General features: G+C 39.4%; 1 protein-coding gene across 11 annotated transcripts in view; it reads left to right on the top strand.

Annotated features, from left to right (window-relative positions):
• The window catches only part of sox6 (SRY-box transcription factor 6), a 624,359-nt gene that overhangs the window by 110,792 nt on the left and 490,262 nt on the right, over positions 1-23,305 (top strand). For 4 of the 11 annotated variants that reach the window (XM_048545909.1, XM_059652054.1, XM_059652053.1 and 1 more), the window contains exon 2: positions 10,584-10,678. The exons of the other annotated variants lie outside the window; for them this stretch is intronic. In XM_048545909.1, the coding sequence (XP_048401866.1) occupies positions 10,647-10,678 (32 nt within the window). In that variant the 5' untranslated portion in view covers positions 10,584-10,646. The remainder of the gene's footprint in view (positions 1-10,583; positions 10,679-23,305) is intronic. 11 annotated transcript variants of the gene reach the window in all.

Below are 23,305 nucleotides of genomic sequence, written 5' to 3'. Positions count from 1 at the left end.
TAAAACATTGAATATGACATATACAAGTAACATTCTACTTTTTCTGTATTTTTGATTGAGGATTGAAATAGGAAAAAAGGTGATTTAACTACTAAGGTTTGTGGTAGGGATTGCTACACATTTTTAAAGGCAACCTACCAGCACTGTTCTAAGTCCTGTTTGCACTATTGTTTGTTTAACCAGTCGGGGATTTTTAGTTACAGACAAACTGACACCAAGAGGGTGTACGCAAAGTGAGATTTGACCTACAACAAGTAGCTGATTTGCCTGTGGGTTTGTGACTAGTTGTTGATGACAAGACCTGCCAACTATGTGACTAGGTTCCTAGGAAACGGAATAGGAAATCACAGTCTAAGAATACAGTGCAAACGATTTAGCACTAAGATGAGGAGAAATCTCTTCATCCAGAGAGTGGGACATTTTGGAAGTCATTACCACAGAAAGCAGTTGAGGCCAAACCATTGTATGATTTCAAGGAGGAGTTGGGTATAGCACTTGGGGATAAAAGGATGAAAGGATGTGGGGGAATAAAGCAAGCTGTTTGATCAGATGATCAGCCATGATCATAATGAATGGTGAAGCCAGCACAAAAGTACTGAATGGCCTACTCCTGCTCCTACTTTCTACATTTCTAGGAACAGCTTGAGGGTCCAAACACGATAGTTAGATTCCTTCAGAGCTCTGAAAGGGAATATTTCCTTTGTAGTCAGTCAGATTACTTTTCTTTCACCAGTTACCGTGAACTGTAGCTTTAACCAATAAGTCAGAAACTTTACACTGGCAAACCAAACACTCTGTGTCTCTTACAAGCAAGCAAAAATACCTGGAGAAGAAAAGATTGAGAAGCAGCAGGTCATGGCAAGCAACTGGATCATCTCAGCGAACCCTGTTGACAGACAGCAATAAACTGGCTTTGCAAGTTTTCCCTCTACCTGTAACACCAATTTTGTTTGGTAATAGTAGGAACTGCCGATGCTGGAGAATCTGAGATAACACGGTGGGAAGCTGGATGAACACAGCAGGCCAAGCAGCATCAGAGGAGCAGGAAAGTTTGATGCTTCTGAAGAAGGGGCTTGACCCAAAACATCAAACTTCCCTGTTCCTCTGATGCTGCTTGGCCTACTGGGTTCGTCCAGCTTCACACCATGTTATCCCTATTTTTTTTGGTGTCACTTTGCTTGGGTGTGTAGGGGGAAGTTTTATAAGGGGGCCAGTGTTCAACTAATCAAGTTATCAGAGATGCTGCCTGGTCTGCTGTGTTCTTCCAGCTCCGCACTGTGTTGTCCCTGACTCTAGCATCTGCAGTTCTTGCTATCTCTGTACTTTCTGTTAACCTGGGTCTAAAAGTCAGGCAAACAGCGAACTTTGTATGCTTTAATAAATTTTTTTAACTTTATGATGACTCCAGAAATAGTGAAGGTTGGGTTTTCAGCCCTCCACCCCAGGAAGAGCATATATAAGCATATGTATTAGGAACAGGAGCAAGACATTTGATTCATTGAGCCAGCACAGCCGTTTGATAAGATCTCAGCTGATCAAATCATAACTTCAGCTCCATTTTTCTACCTAACCTGGACATCATTTGAATTCCTTGTTCTGAAAGAATTTAACAGTCCTGAAAACACTCAATGACACTGCCCCAGTTTCTCTGAGGAAGAGAATTGTACAGAATAATGGCTCAGAGAATAAAAGAAAGACTTGCACATTTCATCTTTAAATGGGAAACCACTTATTTTCTAACTGTGTCTCTTTGTTATAACCTCTCCCAAAAGGGGGAAAACCCCTATTAGCATTCACTCTGTCGGGTCCTCTCAAAGTAGGTCGACAGAAGGGTGTTCAAGTACATTTGCAAACAGCAAAATACCACAGAGGCTGAAAATCTGATATAAAATAGCAAATTTTGAAAGTAATGGGGGGAGGGGAGGGGAGGGAACAATTCAAGAGGGATCCTATATCACCAAGGCCTTAACACAACACTTGTTGAAGCCCCAAGAATTTAAAAATTGAGGCTACATGACTGGCCATTCTGAACTAATTTAATAGTCAACTAACCAATAATTGGATCAAGGCAATATTCAGCCTTGTAAGTCCAATAGCTACCAGTCAATCAGATGCTTGCTAGTGCTTTCATCCATGAAGAATATTGGCCACTGCTGAGACTGCAGGCAGTCCACTACAATAAGGTGGAGTTGGATCATGAGGTAAAGATATTTTGATTTAATCCCAGCTCTCCCCCTTCATTTCTTTCACGTAAGCATAGCCCCTTTTGAGATTTGCTTGTTACTGGCTCCCTGGCCGCATGAGTATTTTTTCCTGGTGGCAGAAGTATTGAATAAAATTATTCATATAAGTGGTGTCCTTACTGAGTCCCTGCACTTTCATAAACACACAACATGGGGAAAAGTAAAACACTACTGCTGTGAACCAACAGCCAGCTCAGAGTCAGGGAAAAATAAATTTAAAATAAAAAGACAAAGTTAGATTTCTTCTGGATAAGACTGGCTAGCCTTGGAATGCAGGTTTTGGGATTGGGAAGAGAGGTGTTGTCATGTATGGGAGTGCCTCCAATAGGCATAGAGTGCCTGAAAAGGAAGGCAAATCCCTCAGCCCGCAATACTATGGTGCTGCCACAATGCTGTTTGACGTTGTACCTGCCAGTCGGACTGTTCCTGGCAGATATTTCTTCAGCACTTCTCTCTACATTAGTGATGCATGATCTTTTGAATATTTTCAGATTATTGTGCTTTTACTTCAGGATTCCAGCATCTGCTGCACTTTATTTTTCTTTCTTTTGTTGAGATGCAGGAACCAGCATTTGTTGCACATTTCTAATTGTCCTTGAACTGGGCAGCTGACTGGGCCATTCTGGACAGCAGTTAGGAGTTAACAACATTGCTATAGGCCATACCAGGAAAAGATGGCAGATTGCTTTCTCTAAAAGACATTAGTGAACCAGATAAGTTTTGATGACAATCAATTGTAGTTTCATGGTCACCATTTCTGAGCCAAGCTCTCAATTTCAGCTTTATTAATTGAATTTAAATTTCACCAGCTGTTGCCATGATGGAATTTAACACAGTTAGTACTCTGTTTGCCTGCAAATGATTAAAGGACATTCTACTTAATTTGGTCCATCCACCATCAGGATATACTTGGTATCACACGCGTACTACCACTCACACACCCCATTACCCATTTGTGAGGTAGGCAGAACATTTTAGTTATAGAGTGACACAGCACAGAAACAGACCCTTCCATCCAACTAGCCCATGCTGAACATAATCCCAAACAAAATTAGTCCCACCTGCCTGCTCCTGGCCCATATCCCTCCAAATGTTTCTTATTCGTGTACTGATCTAAGTGTTTTTTAAACATTGTAACTGTGCCTGCATCCACTACTTCATTAGGAAGTTCATTCACTCGTGAATCACCCTCTGTGTAAAAAATAATGCCCCTCATCTTTTTAAAATTTCTCTCCTCTCACCTTAAAAATATGCTTCCGAGTCTTGAAATCCCCCATCCTAGGAAAAAGACACTTGCCATTAACCCTAGCTGTATCCAAAATGGTTTAATAAATCTCTAAAAGACCACCTCTCTTGGATTGACAACAGAAATTTGGATTTCATCAACATAGTTTTATTGCTGCTGTATAGGAACAGTGTGAAACAGTTGTTGACCGGTTGTTCACATTTTTGTGACCCTTCACCCCGGCAGGATAGTTGGAGGTAGAATGGGCATTTTCTGGACTAAAGGCTGATCACTCCAATGAAAGGCTTCAGCAGCATGTCTTTTTGTTCAGCAATGCTATATTTTAGCACTAATGATTTTGGAACAATGACTAAATAAACACAAGATTGCTTTTAGATTGCTTTGATTCTCTCTACATCATTTGTGTGATCAGTCCCAGTATCAATAATTCATTGCAATTCACTCCTGGAACAATTCATGTATGTGAAGAAATACAAAGCAAAGAACTCTTCAGCCATTTTCCCATCCCCACCCTTGTCTGCCTTCCGGAGAGACCACTCTCTCCGCGACTCCCTTGTCCGCTCCACACTCCCCTCCAACCCCACTTCCTACAGACAAAGGGGGTGGCCATGGGTACCCGCAATGGCCCAAACTATGCCTGTCTCTTTGCAGGTTACGTGGTACAGTCCCTCTTTCGCACCTACACAGGCCCCAAACCCCACCTCTTTCTCCGTTACATTGATGACTGTATCGGCGCTGCCTCTTGCACCCCAGAGGAGCTCGAACAGTTCATACACTTCACCAACACCTTCCAACCCAACCTCAAGTTCACCTGGGCCATCTCCAACACATCCCTCACCTTCCTGGACCTCTCAGTCTCCGTCTCAGGTAACCAGCTAGAAACTGATGTCCATTTCAAGCCCATTGACTCCCACAGCTACCTAGAATACACCTCCCCCCACCCACCCTCCTGCAAAAATTCTATCCCCTATTCCCAATTCCTCCGCCTCTGCCGCATCTGCTCCCAGGATGAGGCATTCCACTCCTGCACATCCCAGATGTCCACGTTCTTCCAGGACCGCAACTTTCCCCCCGCAGTGGTCGAGAACGCCCTAGACTGCATTTCCTGCAACATATCCCTCACACCCCGCCCCTGCCACAACCGCCCCCAGAGGATCCCCCTCGTCCTCACATACCACCCCACCAACCTCCGGATACAACGTATCATCCTCCGACACTTCCGCCATCTACAATCCGACCCCACCACCCAAGCCATTTTTCCATCTCCACCCTTGTCTGCCTTCTGGAGAGACCACTCTCTCCGCGACTCCCTTGTCCGCTCCACACTGCCCTCCAACCCCACCACACCCAGCACCTTCCCCTGCAACCGCAGGAAGTGCTACACTTGCCACCACACCTCCTCCCTAACCCCTACCCCAGGCCTCAGGATGACCTTCCATATCAAACAGATGTTCACCTGCACATCTGCCAAGGTGGTATATTGTATCCATTGTACCCGGTGTGGCTTCCTCTACATTGGGGAAACCAAGCGGAGGCTTGGGGACCGCTTTGCAGAACACCTCCGCTCGGTTCGCAACAAACAACTGCACCTCCCAGTCGCGAACAATTTCAACTCCCCCTCCAATTCCTCAGATGACATGTCCATCATGGGCCTCCTGCAGTGCCACAATGATGCCACCCAAAGGTTGCAGGAACAGCAACCCATATTCTGCTTGGAAACCCTGCAGCCCAATGGTATCAACGTGGACTTCACAAGCTTCAAAATCTCCCCTTCCCGTACTACATCCCAAAACCAGCCCAGTTCTTCCCCTCCCCCCACTGCATCACAAAACCAGCCCAGCTCGTCCCCTCCCCCCACTGCATCCCAAAACCAGCCCAGCCTGACTCTGCTTCCCTAACCTGTTCTTCCTCTCACCCATTCCTTCCTCCCACCTCAAGCCACACCTCCATTTCCTACCTACCACCTCATCCCGCCTCCTTGACCTGTCCATCTTCCCTGGACTGACCTATCCCCTCCCTACCTCCCCACCTATACTCTCCTCTCTACCTATCTTGTTTTCTCTCCATCTTCGGTCCGCCTCCCCCTCTCTCCCTATTTATTCCAGGTCCCTCTCCCCATCCCCCTCTCTGATGAAGGGTCTAGGTCCGAAACATCAGCTTTTGTGCTCCTGAGATGCTGCTTGGCCTGCTGTGTTCATCCAGCTCCACACTTTGTTATCTTGGATTCTCCAGCATCTGCAGTTCCCATTATCACTCAACTCTTTCAGTGCATTACATTGTTAAATAGTGGGGAGTTCTCTGCTACTGTTTGAACTTGGCCAGTTATAGTACACCATAAAAAGCTAAACACATCCTGAACAGTAGTGGAACCTGAATGCTATCCTTCCTCACCAAATTCATGCATAACTTTTGAAACATAATAGATATCATCAACTGTATTGAAATAGGAAGTGTCATCCAATTAATCATTGATACTGAGCACATGCTCTTTGGGAAACTATGTGACAGTGGATTGGTTGCTGAAGCAGTACTAGTGTCCATGTGATGCACTGTCTAGTACAGTACTTTGTGATATTCGCACAGCTCTTCTGTGCTACACTGAAATGTATGTTATTAAATCATGCCTTTCATCAGAATTTGGAAGTTCAAGTTAAAGTAGTAAATTTTGTGTCACAAAATGGTAAATTCAAGGTTATCCAGAAACAAAACAGTGCTAATGAAAGGTAAATTGGATGTGTCCCATCGGTCTTAAATTCATGCCATCCTGATGGTATGTTATTCCCCCTCTGCTGAGGTGAGAAACATACTAACTTTGTCAAAGTGTTTGACTTTCCAGGGTCCCATGGCAAACTCTTATCAAATTTGCTTTTCCCTAACTCCGGAACATCATGTTCTCTGCTCTAATTTTTTTTTGCTAAGTTCAGTTTATGTTCCTTTTTCACCCAGAGGCTTCACTAGCTTCCTTGCCCGTATCTCGTTCAGAGTCAACAGCCTGTGTTGTGACCTGCACAAAATCTGAATTTCCAATGACCTTGTCCTCTTTAGGTTCTAAGGAAGGGTCACTCAACTCGAAACATTAACTGTGATTTCTCTCCACAGATGCTGCCTGACCTGCTGAGCTTTTCCAGCAATTTCTATTTTTGTCTCTGATTTTCAGCATTCACAGACAGTTCTTTTGGTTTCTCTTTAGGTTTCATTGGCTCATCCAATCCCAATGAATCAAAGTACTTGTTCTTTCATTCACATTCCACCTTGCGCTTGTTTCCATAAAGCTTGGTGAACTCCTTCCTTGGATGGATACTTTATTTTTGCAAAACCTAGCTTTCCTTTGTCTCCCTCTGCTCTACAATTCTTCAGCCAGTATATTCATCCTCTCCTCTGCATGACTCCGTTTTGTTCTCTCTACCTCGCTTTCCTGTAATTATATTTTCAGAAGACCTAACAAAACATTCTTGGGATGAAATAACCTATTCCAGCAACATGAAAGAGATGAATAACTCAATCATCCTTTCACTGAAATTTACAGCATGACAGTTCAATCTCATTTTGGAGAATCATCCTATAGTCTTACTGTCACTTCTACTTCGTATGAAATTGAAGATCTTGACAATATTTTCCAAGTTGTGGGGAAATTTGAAAACAAGTAAAATGCATAACAGGTTGTCGATTCAATGGGAGCCTTTACATGTTGCTGTTGTAGACTGACTTCATCTCTTCTGTTTAACTGTATCAGTGAACTGACTGTCACGATAACTTTATGCTTTCCTTTCTCCTTCATATTTGATATTTGTTTTTTTTTCATACTATTACGAAGCAGACATTTCCACCTCAACAGAAATGCACCTTCTTGTGCTGGGATAAGCCTTTAGTTGTAGTGCCTATTTCAGCTGGGCTATTTAAGAGAGTTGGTGATATTGATTCAAAAGCTGCACTCAGTCATTGTGATTAAAACAAGAATCCTAGTTTAGGTCCCAGGTGGTAAGGACAGCATGTCGCTGAGTTACACAGATCGTGAAGGTTTGGATTATTTCATTTCCCTTTGCCCTTCTCTTGAAGAAGCTTGTTGGTATGGTTGAAAATCACACCGGTACTGTGCGTGTCATTAGGGTTGAGCTTGGTAGAAGCTGGGAAATCACAAAAGCCAGACCAGATACAAATCAAATATTCATTCATGCTTATTTTCCAGTCGGCTGCTGGACAGTATTTAGGAGCAGGAATTTTCACCCCGCCCCCTTTTATTTTGTTTATAACTAATTGTAACCATCCCTCCTAACACTCCAGCTGAAACTGATTAACTCAATTCATGGAGCTTGCTGTGTACGGCTAAGTGATGGCATAAATGTCGAGTTGACAACTAAGTGAAAGTGGCAATCTATCTGAGTATGATTTCCTTTTAAAAATACTTGGACAAAGTCTTTTAGATTCTGTTGCAGAAGATGCCAGTTTAATACTTTGTCAGGAATTTTTAACCTTAAGCAGGACCTTCAATGAAGTGGAATTCATTTTCCTGTTATTAGTGGGAGGGAATGGTCAACAGTAAATGAATTCTGTTGGATCAATCTAAGACCTTGCAACTTTCCTTATAAAGACAGCACATTATGTCCTTGCTGGATATTATATACCTTGGGTAAAGACAAGTAAATACGTGTAAGTAAAGACTAAGTTCAGTTTAAATTCATCTACATTGGAAAATGTCATAAAAAAATCTCTTCATCAAAAAGAAGACATTTTCTTTTTAATACGGCATAAAAATCCTGTTATAGTTGTGCATAATCAATGAGAAATGTGATGAAAATAGGCTTCGCTTCAATGTGTGGCTCTGATAAATTCAATGTGTGATTTACTTTATAGAGTCAATGTTAAATACTTTTTTTTCCAGGGCAGTGGCACTGATTCAGTTTTTCATTAAAATCAGACCTTTTATTGTTTGTTTAAAAGACATGAAAGGGCTACGTAATAATGTCATATGTCACATAGAGGCAGTTTCTATATAACACCCACTTAAGCAACTAGTTTTACAGTTTTCATCAATTTAATACATCTATTAACCTTTGTGACATTCAGCTGAAAAGGCTCTGTTTATCAGATAACTTTCCAGCACGCTGGGCAAACCAAAAATCTTTTGGAAATGTTTGCTGAACTTATCTCCACAGCTGGAATCCCAGAGTGTGTGTTTTATGGTTTTGCAGGAGGAGTCCTAAGTTTAGATTTTTGAGAATGCTTTAGCAGAGATGAACAAATTCTACAAATAGTAAAATACATCAGTACTCAGGTTGGAAAGAGAGACAAATGAAAAGCAGAAATGTGCAAGTGCTTGAAATCTGAAACAAAAACTAGAAAGTGCTGGAAATGTACAAGCAGGTTCTATGGAGAGAACAAATAAGTTAATATTTTAGGTCTAAATCTATCTCAGTTTTGAGGGAATTTATTGCTGATCCCCTCATATTACACACATGGACAATCACACAGATGCATGTATATATACATGCATTCGTATGCATGTACATAAGCATGGATTAACATTCTGATTTCCCTCACTTCTCTAGTCAGTAGTTTAATGCAAGTGTTAGTTGGTAACTAACCCTTTCCACAGTGGAAGTTGGCAATTAAGCAATTCCTTGATAATGCCGAGTCTGCACTCTTGGATGAAGTTCATCTCGATGTCTTTGAGTAGGAAAGAGAAAAATATTGCCAAGGCTTGCCTTGCCTACTTTTGATTTAGTGATTCCTCCAAGAAAGCATACGTAAATAAATTGGTTTGATCTTGTCTTTGCTGCTCCCCACACTGAAATAGCCTATTGCCTTTAACTATAAAACCATATGCAAAATGACCACCTAGGGAAGGCCCTGGGAACCATGTCTCATATATTTCTGTGATTTCAGAAAGGGAAGGAAGGAAATGGTGACAATCCCTCTAAAATAATAGTGATAATAGTGTATGATGAATCATAAAAATTATTGTTATGGCTGCAAATTCAGAGTGAATTTATTTGTAAGCCTTGATAGCAAATCTGTGAACACTAACATCTGTCATTAGAACAAGAATAAATTAGACTAGCAATGTAATGTTTTATTGTGAACCCTAGGTAAAACAATAGTAAGATTGGAAGACAGATAAGTTGGATAGTAACAATATCAATGTCCATCTGTATGGCAAAGTTTCAGCATAAAACAGATTCTATGTCATTTTATGGAGGGATGAGAATAACAAATAACATTGATCATGGGAAGAGAATAAGAATTTATCATTATTTTGTAATCAGGACTGCCATCTCAGCAGGTGATGGTTGGTTTGTCCAGACAAGAATGGCAGAATACAGGTGCTAATCTGTGATCCTGCCACAAACAAAGGGGAAGCGGAGGTGAAAGCAGTGCTAAGAAACTAGAGGCTACTGAAATGGCCAAAAATATGTTCAGAAATTATAATTATGGATAGAAGAGTGGAAAAATTGGAGGGATTTAGGAAGTAGAGTCCAGAGAGTAAGGCCAACACCTCGTTACCAATGGTATTGCTAATGCAGGATGGGGTACACAAGTTCAAGTAGGGGATCAAAATACTTGTGAGGTGGTAAGGATGGTGTGGAGTTAGTGGAAGAGAAGGTAGGGCATACAACAGATGTAGATTGTGGAAATTAAGTGGGCTGTGGCTTTAAAGGGATTTAAGGAAATAAAAAAGAGATTTCAAGCAGAGTGGCCCTGATTTTAAGACTCTACACCTGATGAGAGAACAGTTAGTACAGGGCATACAAGTTGCTTGTGCCATTCTGATGATGCTATGCGCACATTCCAAGTTAAAATTGGCACTAATACATTGAAGGAAATGATAATACAGACTGTAGATGATTAAATGGTGGATCATTGGAACTAAGTGCAATCCAGGAGCCTGGGCTTCGGAAAAGTTGGAATTCATCACACCCATTTTACCTTATTGTTATTGTGGATGCTAGCTTTATGCGACTTGGTTGCTGCGTATCACATCAGTGACTTATATTTTAGAAGGAATCCTGCGGCTGTGAAGTACTTTGGGAAAGCCTGAGGACTTAAGAGACTCTATACTCAAAGCAGGTTTTTCTTTCTTTTTCTTTCTCATGGAGGGTGGAGAAGTGGAGGTCAGCAAGGAGGACGTTGGCGAAATCGTGTCTAGAGGTGACAAAAGCATGGCTAAGCTCCCCAACAGCAATGGCCTGAGGTAGGGGCAGAGAAGTATAAGCAGATTGAATGAAAGAAAGATAATGTAAGAAATGGTGCTGAGATAACATAAGGTATTTTTTCAAAACTTGTCAATGTATTGGAATGAGGGGAGGCTAGCAATGATGAAGCTCTGACATCCTGCATTGAAGTAGGTGATAACATGATGAACACTTATTTGAATAGTAGGAACAATGATGGAGGATTTGAATCTTACAATTTAACACTGTTCAGAACAGTATTGACCATAGGGTATACAACAGTAAAGGGTTTGAATGGAGGGAGAAGATAGAGATTAGAGGTGAGAGGAATGAAATGAAAAGATGGTAAATTTACTCTGGAATCACTCTGGAAATACAAGAATTTGGACAGCCTTACCAGATGTGAACATAGTATTTATGCTTTGGTCCAAGGCATCTTGATACCAAGATAATAGTTATTGAAGAGAATTAAAATTTGTTCCATAACAACCTATATTTCATAAAGATACCTTGAAAATATAGTCTTCAAAGTTAGAATCATCTGGAACAAAGATTCTTGCGAAACTCAGTTACTCCTTTGTTAGAGTCAATGAAGCTTTAAGAGAATAATATTCCTATAATTTTGCAATTGTATTCAAATAGGAAAATCAGTCAGTACTAAAGAGAATTGTATATCGTTTAGTTATTTGCTTGTATGGAATCTGAGTATTATTGAAAAAGACATTTTGTCAAAGGTTTTAATTGTGCACTCATGAGGACTATTTTCAAGAATATCAATGCAAATGGAAAATAACTGATACTGTAAGATTGGACAATATTGATTTGTTAGCGAGTGGACTTTGATTGATAGAATACACCATTGGGATAATGACTGCTAGTTAACTACCAAACTTATTTAAATTTGAAACAAGAGAGGGTGATTCTGACTGAGAATTGGACAATGTCTGTTGGTTACAAAAACAAAGTTGCTGGAAAAGCTCAGCAGGCCTGGCAGCATCTGTGGAGGAGAAAAACGAGTTACCGTTTCAGGTCCAGTGGCCCTTCCTCAGAACTCAGAAGTTCTGAGGAAGGGTCACCGGACCCGAAATGTTTACTCTTTTTTTCTCCTCCACAGATGCTACCAGGCCTGCTGAGCTTTTTCAGCAACTTTGTTTTTGTTCCTGATTTACAGAATCTGCAGTTCTCTTGGTTCTTAATGTCTGTTGGTTATTTTGTTAAGGTGAACCAGACTCAATGTGTGCACATGTTCTTTCTGATGCAATGTAAAGAGCCCAGTGTCAAATATTTGCAGGTTTGAGGATGTGCTCATGCACCTCACTGGCATTTCTAAATTGGTTGTCAGTTGTAATTCTTCATGAACTCAGAATTATTTAACAAATGTTGCCTAATTTGGAATCACATCTAATGTTTTTGCAACATGAGTGGTGTTCACCACTAACAAGATGCTGCCATAAGCCACAAAAAGTGTACTGCTAGTCAAATAAATCAGTCATGCAGTGTATGAATTGCAGTCTTAGTTTGATGTTAGACATGAAAGATGTCCCAAAGACTGACATATCCCTTCAACTGTGTGTAATAAGCATCCCTACCTCCTTGACATGATACAACCCGTCCATCTTCTCGCCCACCTGTCAGCCCCACCCATCCCACTGACCAATACCCACTGCTCCTTACCTGTACTCACCTATCACCATCCCATCTACTTTCCCCAGACCCACCCTCCTCTTATTTATTTCCCAGTTCCATTTCCACTCCTCATTTCTGAAGAAGGGTCCCTAACTGAAATGTCAACTTCCCTGCACATGTGATGCTTCTTGGAATGCTGTGTTCCTCCAGTTCCACACTGTGTTGTCTCTAACTCCAGCATCTGCAGTTCTTGCTATCTTTGAGTTGTTTATATTTCTGTAATAAGCACTGACTGTATCAGACCTAGCTGTGCATGCAAAAATCAAGGTACCATGTCCAAAGTTTGCTATGATTTCAAAAATCTATTCCAACCAGAGAAAAATCATCAAAATTACATTTTTGCAGTCACTGTGAACTATACGCTAGCCATTTGATCTAATCTGCCCCATCCACCGAGTATAGAGAGGCACAAAACAAGTTCAGGAAATAAGTAGTAGGATGGAAGTTTGTGCTTTCACATTCTAGGCATGTACTTTAATGGTAATGAGGCCTTTTTCAGTCTAGCTTAGAGAATAAACACAACAACACCTGCCTCTCACAGGGAGGAGAGGGAGAAGGAGAGGAAGAGGGGGAGGGGAGGGGAAGAGTAATTGACTGTGAGTTACAAAATGGCCCTAGAAGCAGTAACCTCTCTTTGTTCATTACCTCTTCACTAAACTTACCAGGAACTGAGAGGTTTATTTTGGTGTGAAAGTGGAACCACATTGACTGTGATGCAACTTTTACTGAAGAAAATTGTTTACATGATCAAATCCTTTGCATACTATGCAGCTAGCCTTGGTCTTTGTTCCATGATATGGAATGAAGGCCGTAACAGTCCCATTCTATGTATAAATTTATATTCCTTGACAGCTACAGAGAAGGCCTGCTATGAACTATGAAAACATGTATAGTTTCAAAAGAATGACATAGGTTGGCTCATTCAGTACGATTTCATGTTCCCCACAGTTATTCTACTAACACGTCTGATGTTTCCTTTCTTCCCATCTCAGCAATACTGTTAAGATGGAGAACTTGCTTGGAGAATCAAATCTTTGAGGTCTCCCCCAGTAACATGTAACCTTTTTAAAGGAGTTCTTCTCAAGCAATACTCTTTTGATTTTCAATAGACTGAGAGAACCTTTGTTCCCAAATGCTTTCTCACCAATTATCCACTCATATCCAACTTTGAATTTCATAGAGAATCTCTCTCTCTCCCTAAAACTTTCTAGTTTACATTTGGACATTTTTTTTACAAATTTTCCTTCTCTCTTCAACCTAGCATCTATCACGCTCTCCAACCCAATTCAAAGTTGCACAAAGTCATCCAGCCTCACATTTTATTATCTTGGAATCTCCAGCATCTGCAGTTCCCATTATCCCCGTCTACCTACCATTCAGCTTAATGCTTTTTTTCTACATTTCATTCAAGATGACACTGCCACCCTTTCTCTATCCTCTTATCTTTCCTTTCTCCATCAGTTTCCTTTTCCTATCCCTTTCCTATCGTTTTTACATTCCCTTTCACCATGTTTCCTCCATCCCCTTAATCATTGTTCATTTTCTATACCTTCTACTTCTCCTCTTCCATTTCCCATTAGCACTGCTTCAACAAAAGTCCCACTGCTACTTCAAGATTATTTAACTGCTGCCTAATATTTTATAAGGGTATGGGTAGAACTGGTTTAACAAGGAATAGGCTTAATCCATGCCAATGTGTGAGTATTCAAATGGCAATTAAGACTGGACCCAAAACAAAACACTGAGCACTAACCTCACATATTGGGCAGCTTTTCTTATGTGTTTGCCATTGGTAAGTGTACTTTTGATGTTGAACAGAGCTGTACAGAACAGAAAGACTTTAGGTTCAATGCTCAATTTGTGCTGAATTAAGCGATATCAACCAGTTAGGTATAACATTAACCCGAGTGCTTGTGAGATAAGGAAAGCAAAATAAATGAGGGGTCATGTTCTTGATCACCATTGATTGATTCAAAGTGGAAGATGTAAGGCTTTGGTCACTAGCCTAACATTCAACATTGTCATGGTTGAATGTGCCAATGGCAGTAAATGTCTTTACTAACATGGGATGAAAGATCAGCATCTTTGGGACTACCACCTTGCATAAATCAGCATGTTTAGTAGGAGTGAGAAACAAAAAAAATTACGAAGAATGTTCGTTGTGTAAGACAATACTGGATGAACACCAAAACTCAAGCTGATCTAGTTCAAATTCCAAACTGCATTTCTGAAATACAATTGACAGTTTGTCTCTGATACAAACACAGGCTTGTTTGGAGTTGCTTTGTTAGCTCTGTTCAGCGACATCTTACCTGATGGTTATCTCCCTCTGAAAACAGTAACTTCTGGTGTAAAGCTACTCGCTATGTGGTAATGCCGGATTTTTAAATTCTCAATGTGCATCAGAGAAAATGCCAGTAATATTGGTTTATGGCAAGCACAACAACCTAATTTGACATTTAAATGCTTATTAAAACACTAAGCTCCTATGTCAACTTTAGCCTACATGGTAAATCAAGGCTGGATCTCTCAGCTGGAAAGTGTAAGCAATTCACTGAATCTGGGGATGACTTTTAAGGTCTCCAAGACATAAATTAGAACAAGTAGCAGACTTAACCCTTTGGAGGTAAGTTTCCTTTCTTACTCTCAACATAAACAGGGACAATGATTTTATAATCTTATTCTGTTGGCTGAAATAACGCAGTGAAAATAGCATGACTATATACTGTGAATGAACAAAATTAGTATTTTTCATTGTGTAAACACATACATTAAGTTGCACCAAGCAATAAAACATTCTTAATTATTGCCATAATACAAAATTAGGCCCAGGACCAAAAAGATAACAATTCCTCTGTGAACTGAAATTTAGGTTAATCATGATGGAATATGAGTGCTGAATCCATTGTACTGGATCATATTTTTTCAAACAAGCTTCAATTCAAATAATTTTAAGTATGTGAAATCTGGTTGGAGAGGGGAGGTATAGAAATAAGGGGCAATGTAATAATATTGCTTAAACTAACCAAATATAATCCCAATATGCAACTTCTAAGAGTTTGAATATCAGATGTCAACAACTTAGCATTTGACCTTCACAGCCCACACATAACTTTGCCATTTACTACATATGAGTTCTAGGTGCTAGTGAAGTACACTGGGGATTTATAAAAAAACGATAATATTGCCTGTATTTTTGAAATCACATGAAAAATTACTTTCCTTTCAGTTAACTAAAAGCGAAATCCACTGATCTTAACATATTCCAATACGTAGAAGCACCATAGGTTTTTACGAATATATTGAATCTGCATTATCTTAGATGATATCTGTTGGAGCTTTGATCTTGCTTGTAGAGTACCTAACAGTTTTTTCTGTACAAAATATCTGGAGGCAGTGCTAATACATGGTATAAAAATGTATAGTGGTATAATGTATAAACTGTACAATGATAACACTATACTACATACAATATATGATTGCTTTGTTATTCCACGTAAAATATGTTACATTTGCATTATTTTTTGTGAAATCTATGGGCAATGTATCATTTTATATTTAATATAAGGTGACCATGCATGTGTTGTTAAATATGTATGTTGGCAACATAATTTTCAGTTGAATATATTGCCACAATATCCTATCCAATAGTTATTGTCATCTCTTTTGATCTTATGTCTATCCACGAGATTGTTGTTGAATCTAGTAATTCTATTCATACCATTAAAACTATGATTGTTGTTGTATGACCATGACAGAAAACAATGCAGATGATAAATAAAATTCAAAAGTTAATAATTTAAGCACAGAAATCTGCCAGTTCCTCTACCAGGTTGATTTTTTTGATTATTTAAGTGGGATATTATGAAGATGTATATTTGTGAAAGGCAGCATAAATGTATTAAAATATGATACCCTATAGCAATCTGCTTCTTCAAGAAATACTGAATTTGGACATTTTTTTGCATCATGGAAATTTGGTAGAAAAGATGTATTTGAAACATTGCATATGTATCCAACCCAGTTCTTTAACAAAAGCTGCCTCCATGATCTGCATGAGTAGACATTCCTGTCGGACTTTCTATCCCTGTGATAGTGATTTACTGTGATAATGATTTAGCATCCCATTGTTACATGCTTGGGCACAGATTGTGGGATGATTAATGAAGACATTAAAGATGAAAAAAGTGTTGTTAGGCCAAATAAAGAGAAACTATTTCCTCTAATGGAGTAATTTAGAACAAGGTGGCATAATCTTACGATTAGAATAAAATCATTCAGTTATGAAATCAAGAAGCAGTTATCCACACAGGTGTAATAGGGCTTTGAATCCCTCTTCAACAATTGTCTAACCTTCCCAAAAATTAGTGAGCTTGGATTCAATTAAAGTTTTTAAAAGCAAGAGTGATATATTTTTTGAAGATAAATATGAAAACGGATGAAAAACATTTTTAACTAATGGCAAATTACATGCAGTCATAATGTCATAGAACAACAGATCAAATTCAAGGGGCATTATGAATATCTCACTTCTGCTACATTCAAGGCTACAACATCATGTCACGTGCTTCTATTAAAGTTAGTGCTTCTAGTTCCCTACTTTCCATCTCTATTGCTTTGCATATCTGCATATGAAAACACAATTTAACTCAATCATACTTCTCTATATATTTTACTTTCTTTTGTTCCTTAATCTTCCTTCACTATCTCTCTTCACTTGATATGCACTGAAATACATGAATGAATTTGCTATCTTATATTGGTTTGTTCTCTCATTGTACTCATTCATAACACTTCCCTGCATGACCAAGGTTAATTGCAAGAATCTTGCCCCTTGAGTTTATTCATTTCAACTAAAACCCACAACTCTATGACTTGGTATTGCTTCACTTCATTGAGAGTCCATTCTTCCAGAAAAACAATTTCTGTTTCAAAATATGCAACCTCCCTCATCCTTGAAATGCTCCTGACTGCACCTACCAACATTCGTTCAACGTAGAGAAGTATTTCTTTGTTTGACTTAGCAAGTAACACCGGTAACATTTTTGAGACTTTGAGCATTGAGTTTTACTTTTTTTTGTTTTTTTACCCCTCAGACCTCATATTCCTTGTTAAAGATCCCACTGCTGTTCTTCCGACAATTTAGCTCCCTCATGAATCTGATCACTGGAGCTCACCCCTTTTTCCCAAATGTTTCTGATATGTTTCAGCCTGTTAATCATTTTAACATTTGCATTACTATCCCTGAGTAGATCTTTCACTAACCTCTTTGAAAATCCTCTCTGCTGCTGTATTGCTTGCAAATCTACTTCATGCTAATGAAACAGAATGTTCGACCAAATGTCATATGGTGTAATGTAATGCTCATATAAGACCATTGCTTCAAAAAGTTAGCAAACTTCAAATTTGTTTTCTTGCATTCTCAATTCTTAAGTGATAAATACTGATGGCGTTTACTCTCAAAGTTTCAGAGTTGGTTGCATGTATTATTTGAAAGCTGTCAAACCATGTTAAACATGACTGCACAGTCAAAAGCCCAGGCGGCCCTGATTCAACATGTATCCATGTCTAGAATGCATGTTTATAAAGTTCCAGGGATCATCCAATTCCCACTTCACTTATATCAGCAAGACTTAACTCACTCATTAATCTAAATTCTTTTGCAACTTTAATCTACATGTTTAATTAATCATAAAATGAGGCAGTAAGTAATTTCAGCAATGTGTGGCTTGTTATCAGATGCATTTAATCACTCCACTGTGAGCTCATTTGGAAACACCTGAAGATGTCTAGAGTGGTTTGAATAAGCATAAATTATTTTTTTGTCAGTGTGCTTCAGTCCACCATCAAAGAAAGTGTCAACTAGGATTACACTTAATTCCACAAAAATCGGTAAACAATAAATGGAATGTTACATTTCTTCTTTTGTTTCTTTTAAATTAACTTTTTTTTGCAGAAAGTTGTAGGTTCAGTTCACTATGGACTTGGGCTCATAACCCAGATTGTCATTTCAGTGTAGCATTGAGAGAGTGCTGTATTGTTGACTATGCTGATTTGTAAATGTGGCCGTAAACTGAGGCCTTCATCTGAGATGTTAAATTGAGGCTTTTTTTGATAATATACAAATGCAAATTATATATTTAAATTGTACATTTTGTTAGGTTATTTCTTTGCACTTTGGTTCTCCCTCCTCCTCACCTGAAAGGCAGTGACTACTACAGGGTCAGGAATACCAGTGTCATTTGATATTTTGCTTAATTCACTGTCCTTCTACAAATCTTCACAGGGACCCAGCACAGCAAAGCCCCATCCTACTCTTACCACTACATGCACAGTCCAGCAATGGTCACTGGATATGAGACCAAAGATTTTGCCTGGATGCTGTGTGGACCGTTTTCATGTGCCTGTCTTAGTCTCCTTGAATTCTGGGTCTCAGTTCATCTGTTGAGCAAAAACTGGGCATAGTGAAGCAAAGGTCACCACTACAGTCTCCCTCACCTAGTAGTGGAAGAAATATGACAGCTACTTACGGATACTTATGAAAACCTATGGTTTTGGTGGTGACTTGGTGTGTGAACATGGACAAAAACTTTTTTTTAACAGAATATGGGCAGCATGGTGGCACAGTGGTTAGCACTGCAGCCTCACAGCACCAGGGACCCGGGTTCGATTCCAACCTCGGGCAACTGTCTGTGCGGAGTTTGCACATTCTCCCCGTGTCTGCGTGGGTTTCCTCCGGGTGCTCCGGTTTCCTCCCACAGTCCAAAGATGTGCAGGCTAGGTGGATCGATCATGCTAAATTGCCCGTAGTGTTCAGGGGTGTGTAGGTTATAGGGGGATGGGTTGGGGTGGGGTGCTTCAAGGGGCAGTGTGGACTTGTTGGGCCGAAGGGCCTGTTTCCACACTGTAGGGAATCTAATCAATATGTTAGTTTCTGTTCTAATCAAACAGAGATTTCTGTATTCTAGGACAGGAGCAGGCTGTTGCTCAATGAATTAGTGCTGCCAATAGTCAAATTGGTTAATGCTGCTGGGCAGCTTCCTTTGGCTGCGTTTCCATTTACCGCATTAGCCAAGCTGACTCTTATTGGTTTAAGCATTAATACATACAGATGTCTGTGGAAATGGGAGGGGTCTGAGTTGTGGCTCAGAAATTAGAGTTTACCTAATTTTCTTTTCTTGAAAATTAGCCACAATTTACCCTTTCTGTCTAGTGACCTGATAATTGCTGTGTAACTAATCCAATGCAGTAATAATTTCTTCCTCTTAAAAGAATAAATTAAGTAAAACAAATGCTTCCATGTTAATCAATTGGTTATTATTCCTTATGTTCTTATAAACTGACATTTCACATTTAAAGACATTTCTTGTTAATATTTGGGGCCAATAATTGAAAGTGCCTCACAACTTGCATGATCTAATTACTTTTTTAATTATGTCTTTCTTTGAGTTTGGAAGAGTTACCAATTGATTGATTTCTGATTGGCTTGAGATATAAATCAAGTCTGATTCTCGTAGCTTAGTTTTTGTCTTCCAGTATCTGTACCATTCATCCCCATTAACTTTTTCTCTTCTTTTCTGAAAGCACTCTCTCTCCTAATTGTTAGAGCCTGCAAAAGCCCATGGAATCCTATCTTGTTCAAATGGTCATTCTTTACTTCAGAAGCTAGATAGTGAGTAGCAATTGTTTGCTTAATCATAGAGAATAGACTTCAAACTAAGTTTGATCCTGAAGTCCACGCATGTTTCCAATAGACTTTCTCGAAAGCGATAAAGTTGGGAACCCTGGCTGACATATTTGCTCCTATGATAACAACTTGGGCTATGATCAGGCAACAATGGGTTAACAGAATGAATCGAAGAGATCATGATGTAAAGATGGTTACGAGAGGGCTGAAAGAGAGTCTGGAGATCTCATGAGGCACTCTGAGCTCAGGTAGAACTTTAACTGTGTACTGTAAATAGAACATTTGTAAGTAAAAGATTATTTTTGAAATGAGCACAGTAGAGATATTTGAAAGCCAATCAGGTCTCCTATCACCCCAACCAGAAGACAAAGCATTAACCAAGTTTAGACCAAGGAAACTTCAGGTCTATATGGTTCAGTGCCTCAATTAGTAGTTTGAGAACCTTTATTTATCTGCAATTGGGATATTTATGCATGGGTATTCAGAAAGCCTCATATGCACAGCTGAAATAATTACATTCTTTACAATGTATTGCCATGTATTTATTGTTGCATAAGTTGGAATTATATAGTTTTATAACTGAGTTATATGGCTGATAATTGAGTTTTCACCACAGTGATTGATCTGTTAACAAGTAACTAACATTAAACTAGTCTGTAACCTGACAGATAATGAGAGGCAATTCTGCTATATTGGGTAGCAAGAGGCTGTGGGATGGCTGCATTTAATTTTTGCCTCTGTGTGCTGAGCTGACACATTTCCATTGTTATATTTTCCAAAGTATCAAACAACTGTTGCATTTAATTTGTCTTCCAATTAACCCTGTTATGTGTATCAGTACAACATTTTGAAAGTCTAATGTAACAAACAGCAGTGTAACCAGAATGACAGCTGATCAGCTTTATGTCACTGCTGTGTGACACCATTCACTCTCACATCGAGCTGTATTTCTCAGCTGTCCAAAGAATGCTCTAGAGTCCAATTACTAGTGAAAGAATGCTAATTGTCCAAACTGGTAACTGAGGAATTAAAACTTAAGTGGCAGAATTCCTTCTGTATGGAAAAAAAAACTGCGTAAAACTAAAGGAGTAAAATTTCGAGGAGAAATTCTGTTACCTTTTTTTTGGAAGTTGCTTAAATCTTGATACTTTGCCAATAGGTCATCAGAGGACATGTAGAGGTTGACCTCCATCACTGCACTGAGTTCTCCCTGCAATTTGACCTTGAGAATTAGGCACAAGAGCCTAATAACATAATACTCACAGATCTCCTGAAAGATGATGAACAAGTGTACTACTCATTTTCACATGGCCCATACATATTGGTTTGAAGGTGATGTTTATAGAAGCAAAGCAGCACAGATTGTATCTCTTCTCAGGAACAGCCCTTTGACAGGATTTCACAGGGTAGTGTCATTGCCTGTTTTCTAGCAGAATTTCTGCCACGCTTTTCTGCCATTAACACAGTTTAAAGGGCCACTGCCATCAGCAAATTCTAACTTGCAATCCAAAAAAAACTGTTATAATCTGTACTATCTTGCTTATAAAGCAATAAAATATTATAGAGAAAGAGCAGGATTTGTCACATTATGATATACTATCAGGTCCCATGTTAGCAATCAAAAGTGATGTGCTTTGTCTGATGTGTCCTATGTTGCGATGCCTCAATCCCAGGATTGATGACTTGATGTTTCAGTGCAGAGGAAAAAAACAGGTTGAAACAAATGCAAATTGTGCAAATGAATAAATTTTTGGAGGGTAGCTGGTGCCTCACTCAATAAAGCTATTTACAGCCCACAGTGTTATAGATCAATATGGCCAATCTGCCTCTGGTTCAAACAATGACCTATGCCGAGATAGCTCATTTGGGCAAATTTGCTGACCTTCTAATTGCCCCTGAATTAGGAAAGAGGGCATGACATTTTGGAAGCATGATGTTATAATTTGAGAGATTGGCCTTCTGTTAGACAAGGGATCCACAAGGTTTCAATCCACTATTCCTATTTTCGGCTGATGAAAGGGGAGCATTTTCATCATTTAGAGATTTTATTTTAACTCTTACAGAAAGAGGGGAAAAAAACAGCCAGAGAAATCATTTTCTGATTACTACTGAGCTATGCCTGTGGGAAGGTGCACGTGCATGAACATTGAGCATGGACAGTATTAAACCAGATATACTGGCTTTTCTGGTGGGAACATGCCACTGTTCACTTGAAAATCACTGGATACAAATGACCATTAGATGAGGCAGCGGCAGGTGAGTGGGTGCCTGTGAATTGCTCAGCAGGATTGTGCTAGGGTTGGTGCAAAATTAAGAAACTGGGCTCAATGCACAAAATGTTTGCGAATACATTGGCTGCAGTAACTTGATGCAATACTAGAGTCACTTAATTTAGTTATTTGGTTAAGCAAAATGTATCTAACAATTTCTACAGAGATTTCTATGCAGTCTGACTTTACTTTTGAAAATGAGGAGATATTCTTCCAGCCGTGAATTTAATAATAATAATAGCCAAGAAACTACTAATTACTCTCTGTACCTCCACATCTGCTTAATGCAACGCACCATTTAAATTAATTAATGATTTCAATCATGAACTTCTTGCAAAATGTTATGATTTCTCTCATGTCTGCAATCCAGTGGCCTGGGAGTGTGAAATCTATATTATGTATCAAGTAACCAATTAATTGATTTGCAAATAATTTAAAGTTTGTTATGCCCAAGGGAGCACTCAGGCTAACAACAGGAGTTTACCCTCTACTTCTGACACGAAAAAAATTTTCAGTTTACATTTGGGCATTGACTGTTTCAACACCTAACAAGCCTGTATGAGTAGTGCCAGTGAGCTGAGCTCAGGTACTGGTCGATCCCAGCGTTGCTGTCAAATCTTTGGTTTAAGTATCGGATAAGTGGCTGTTTCTGTTTCCTGGTATCAGGCAGCCTAATCTCAGCTCCCATTAGCAATTGCTGTCATTCAGACACACAGTGTCTGGCTGATTTAAATAAAATGAAATGAAGATAGTTGTTTCTGGTCCCTTGGCTTCAGTCATTGCCATAAACATATGCTCCGCGTCCTGCTTCTTTCCATCTTATTTATGACTTTAATTTGTTGTGTGGGCTGCGTTAGAAATTAAATTTAATACAATTCTCTGAGGGACCCTGTCATATAATAACATGGTAATTTCTGTGTATCCTTTTGAAAAATGAGGAAATTAATTCTTCTTGACATGTTCTAATTATTCCAGTGTGAATGGCAAACCTACTTTCCCGGCCC

This window comes from Stegostoma tigrinum, chromosome 17 (assembly GCF_030684315.1).
Source record: "Stegostoma tigrinum isolate sSteTig4 chromosome 17, sSteTig4.hap1, whole genome shotgun sequence".
Classification (NCBI taxonomy): Eukaryota; Metazoa; Chordata; class Chondrichthyes; order Orectolobiformes; family Stegostomatidae; genus Stegostoma; species Stegostoma tigrinum.
The sequence above is the reverse complement of the archived record's forward strand: the minus strand, read 5'-3'. Positions and strand labels throughout refer to the sequence as shown.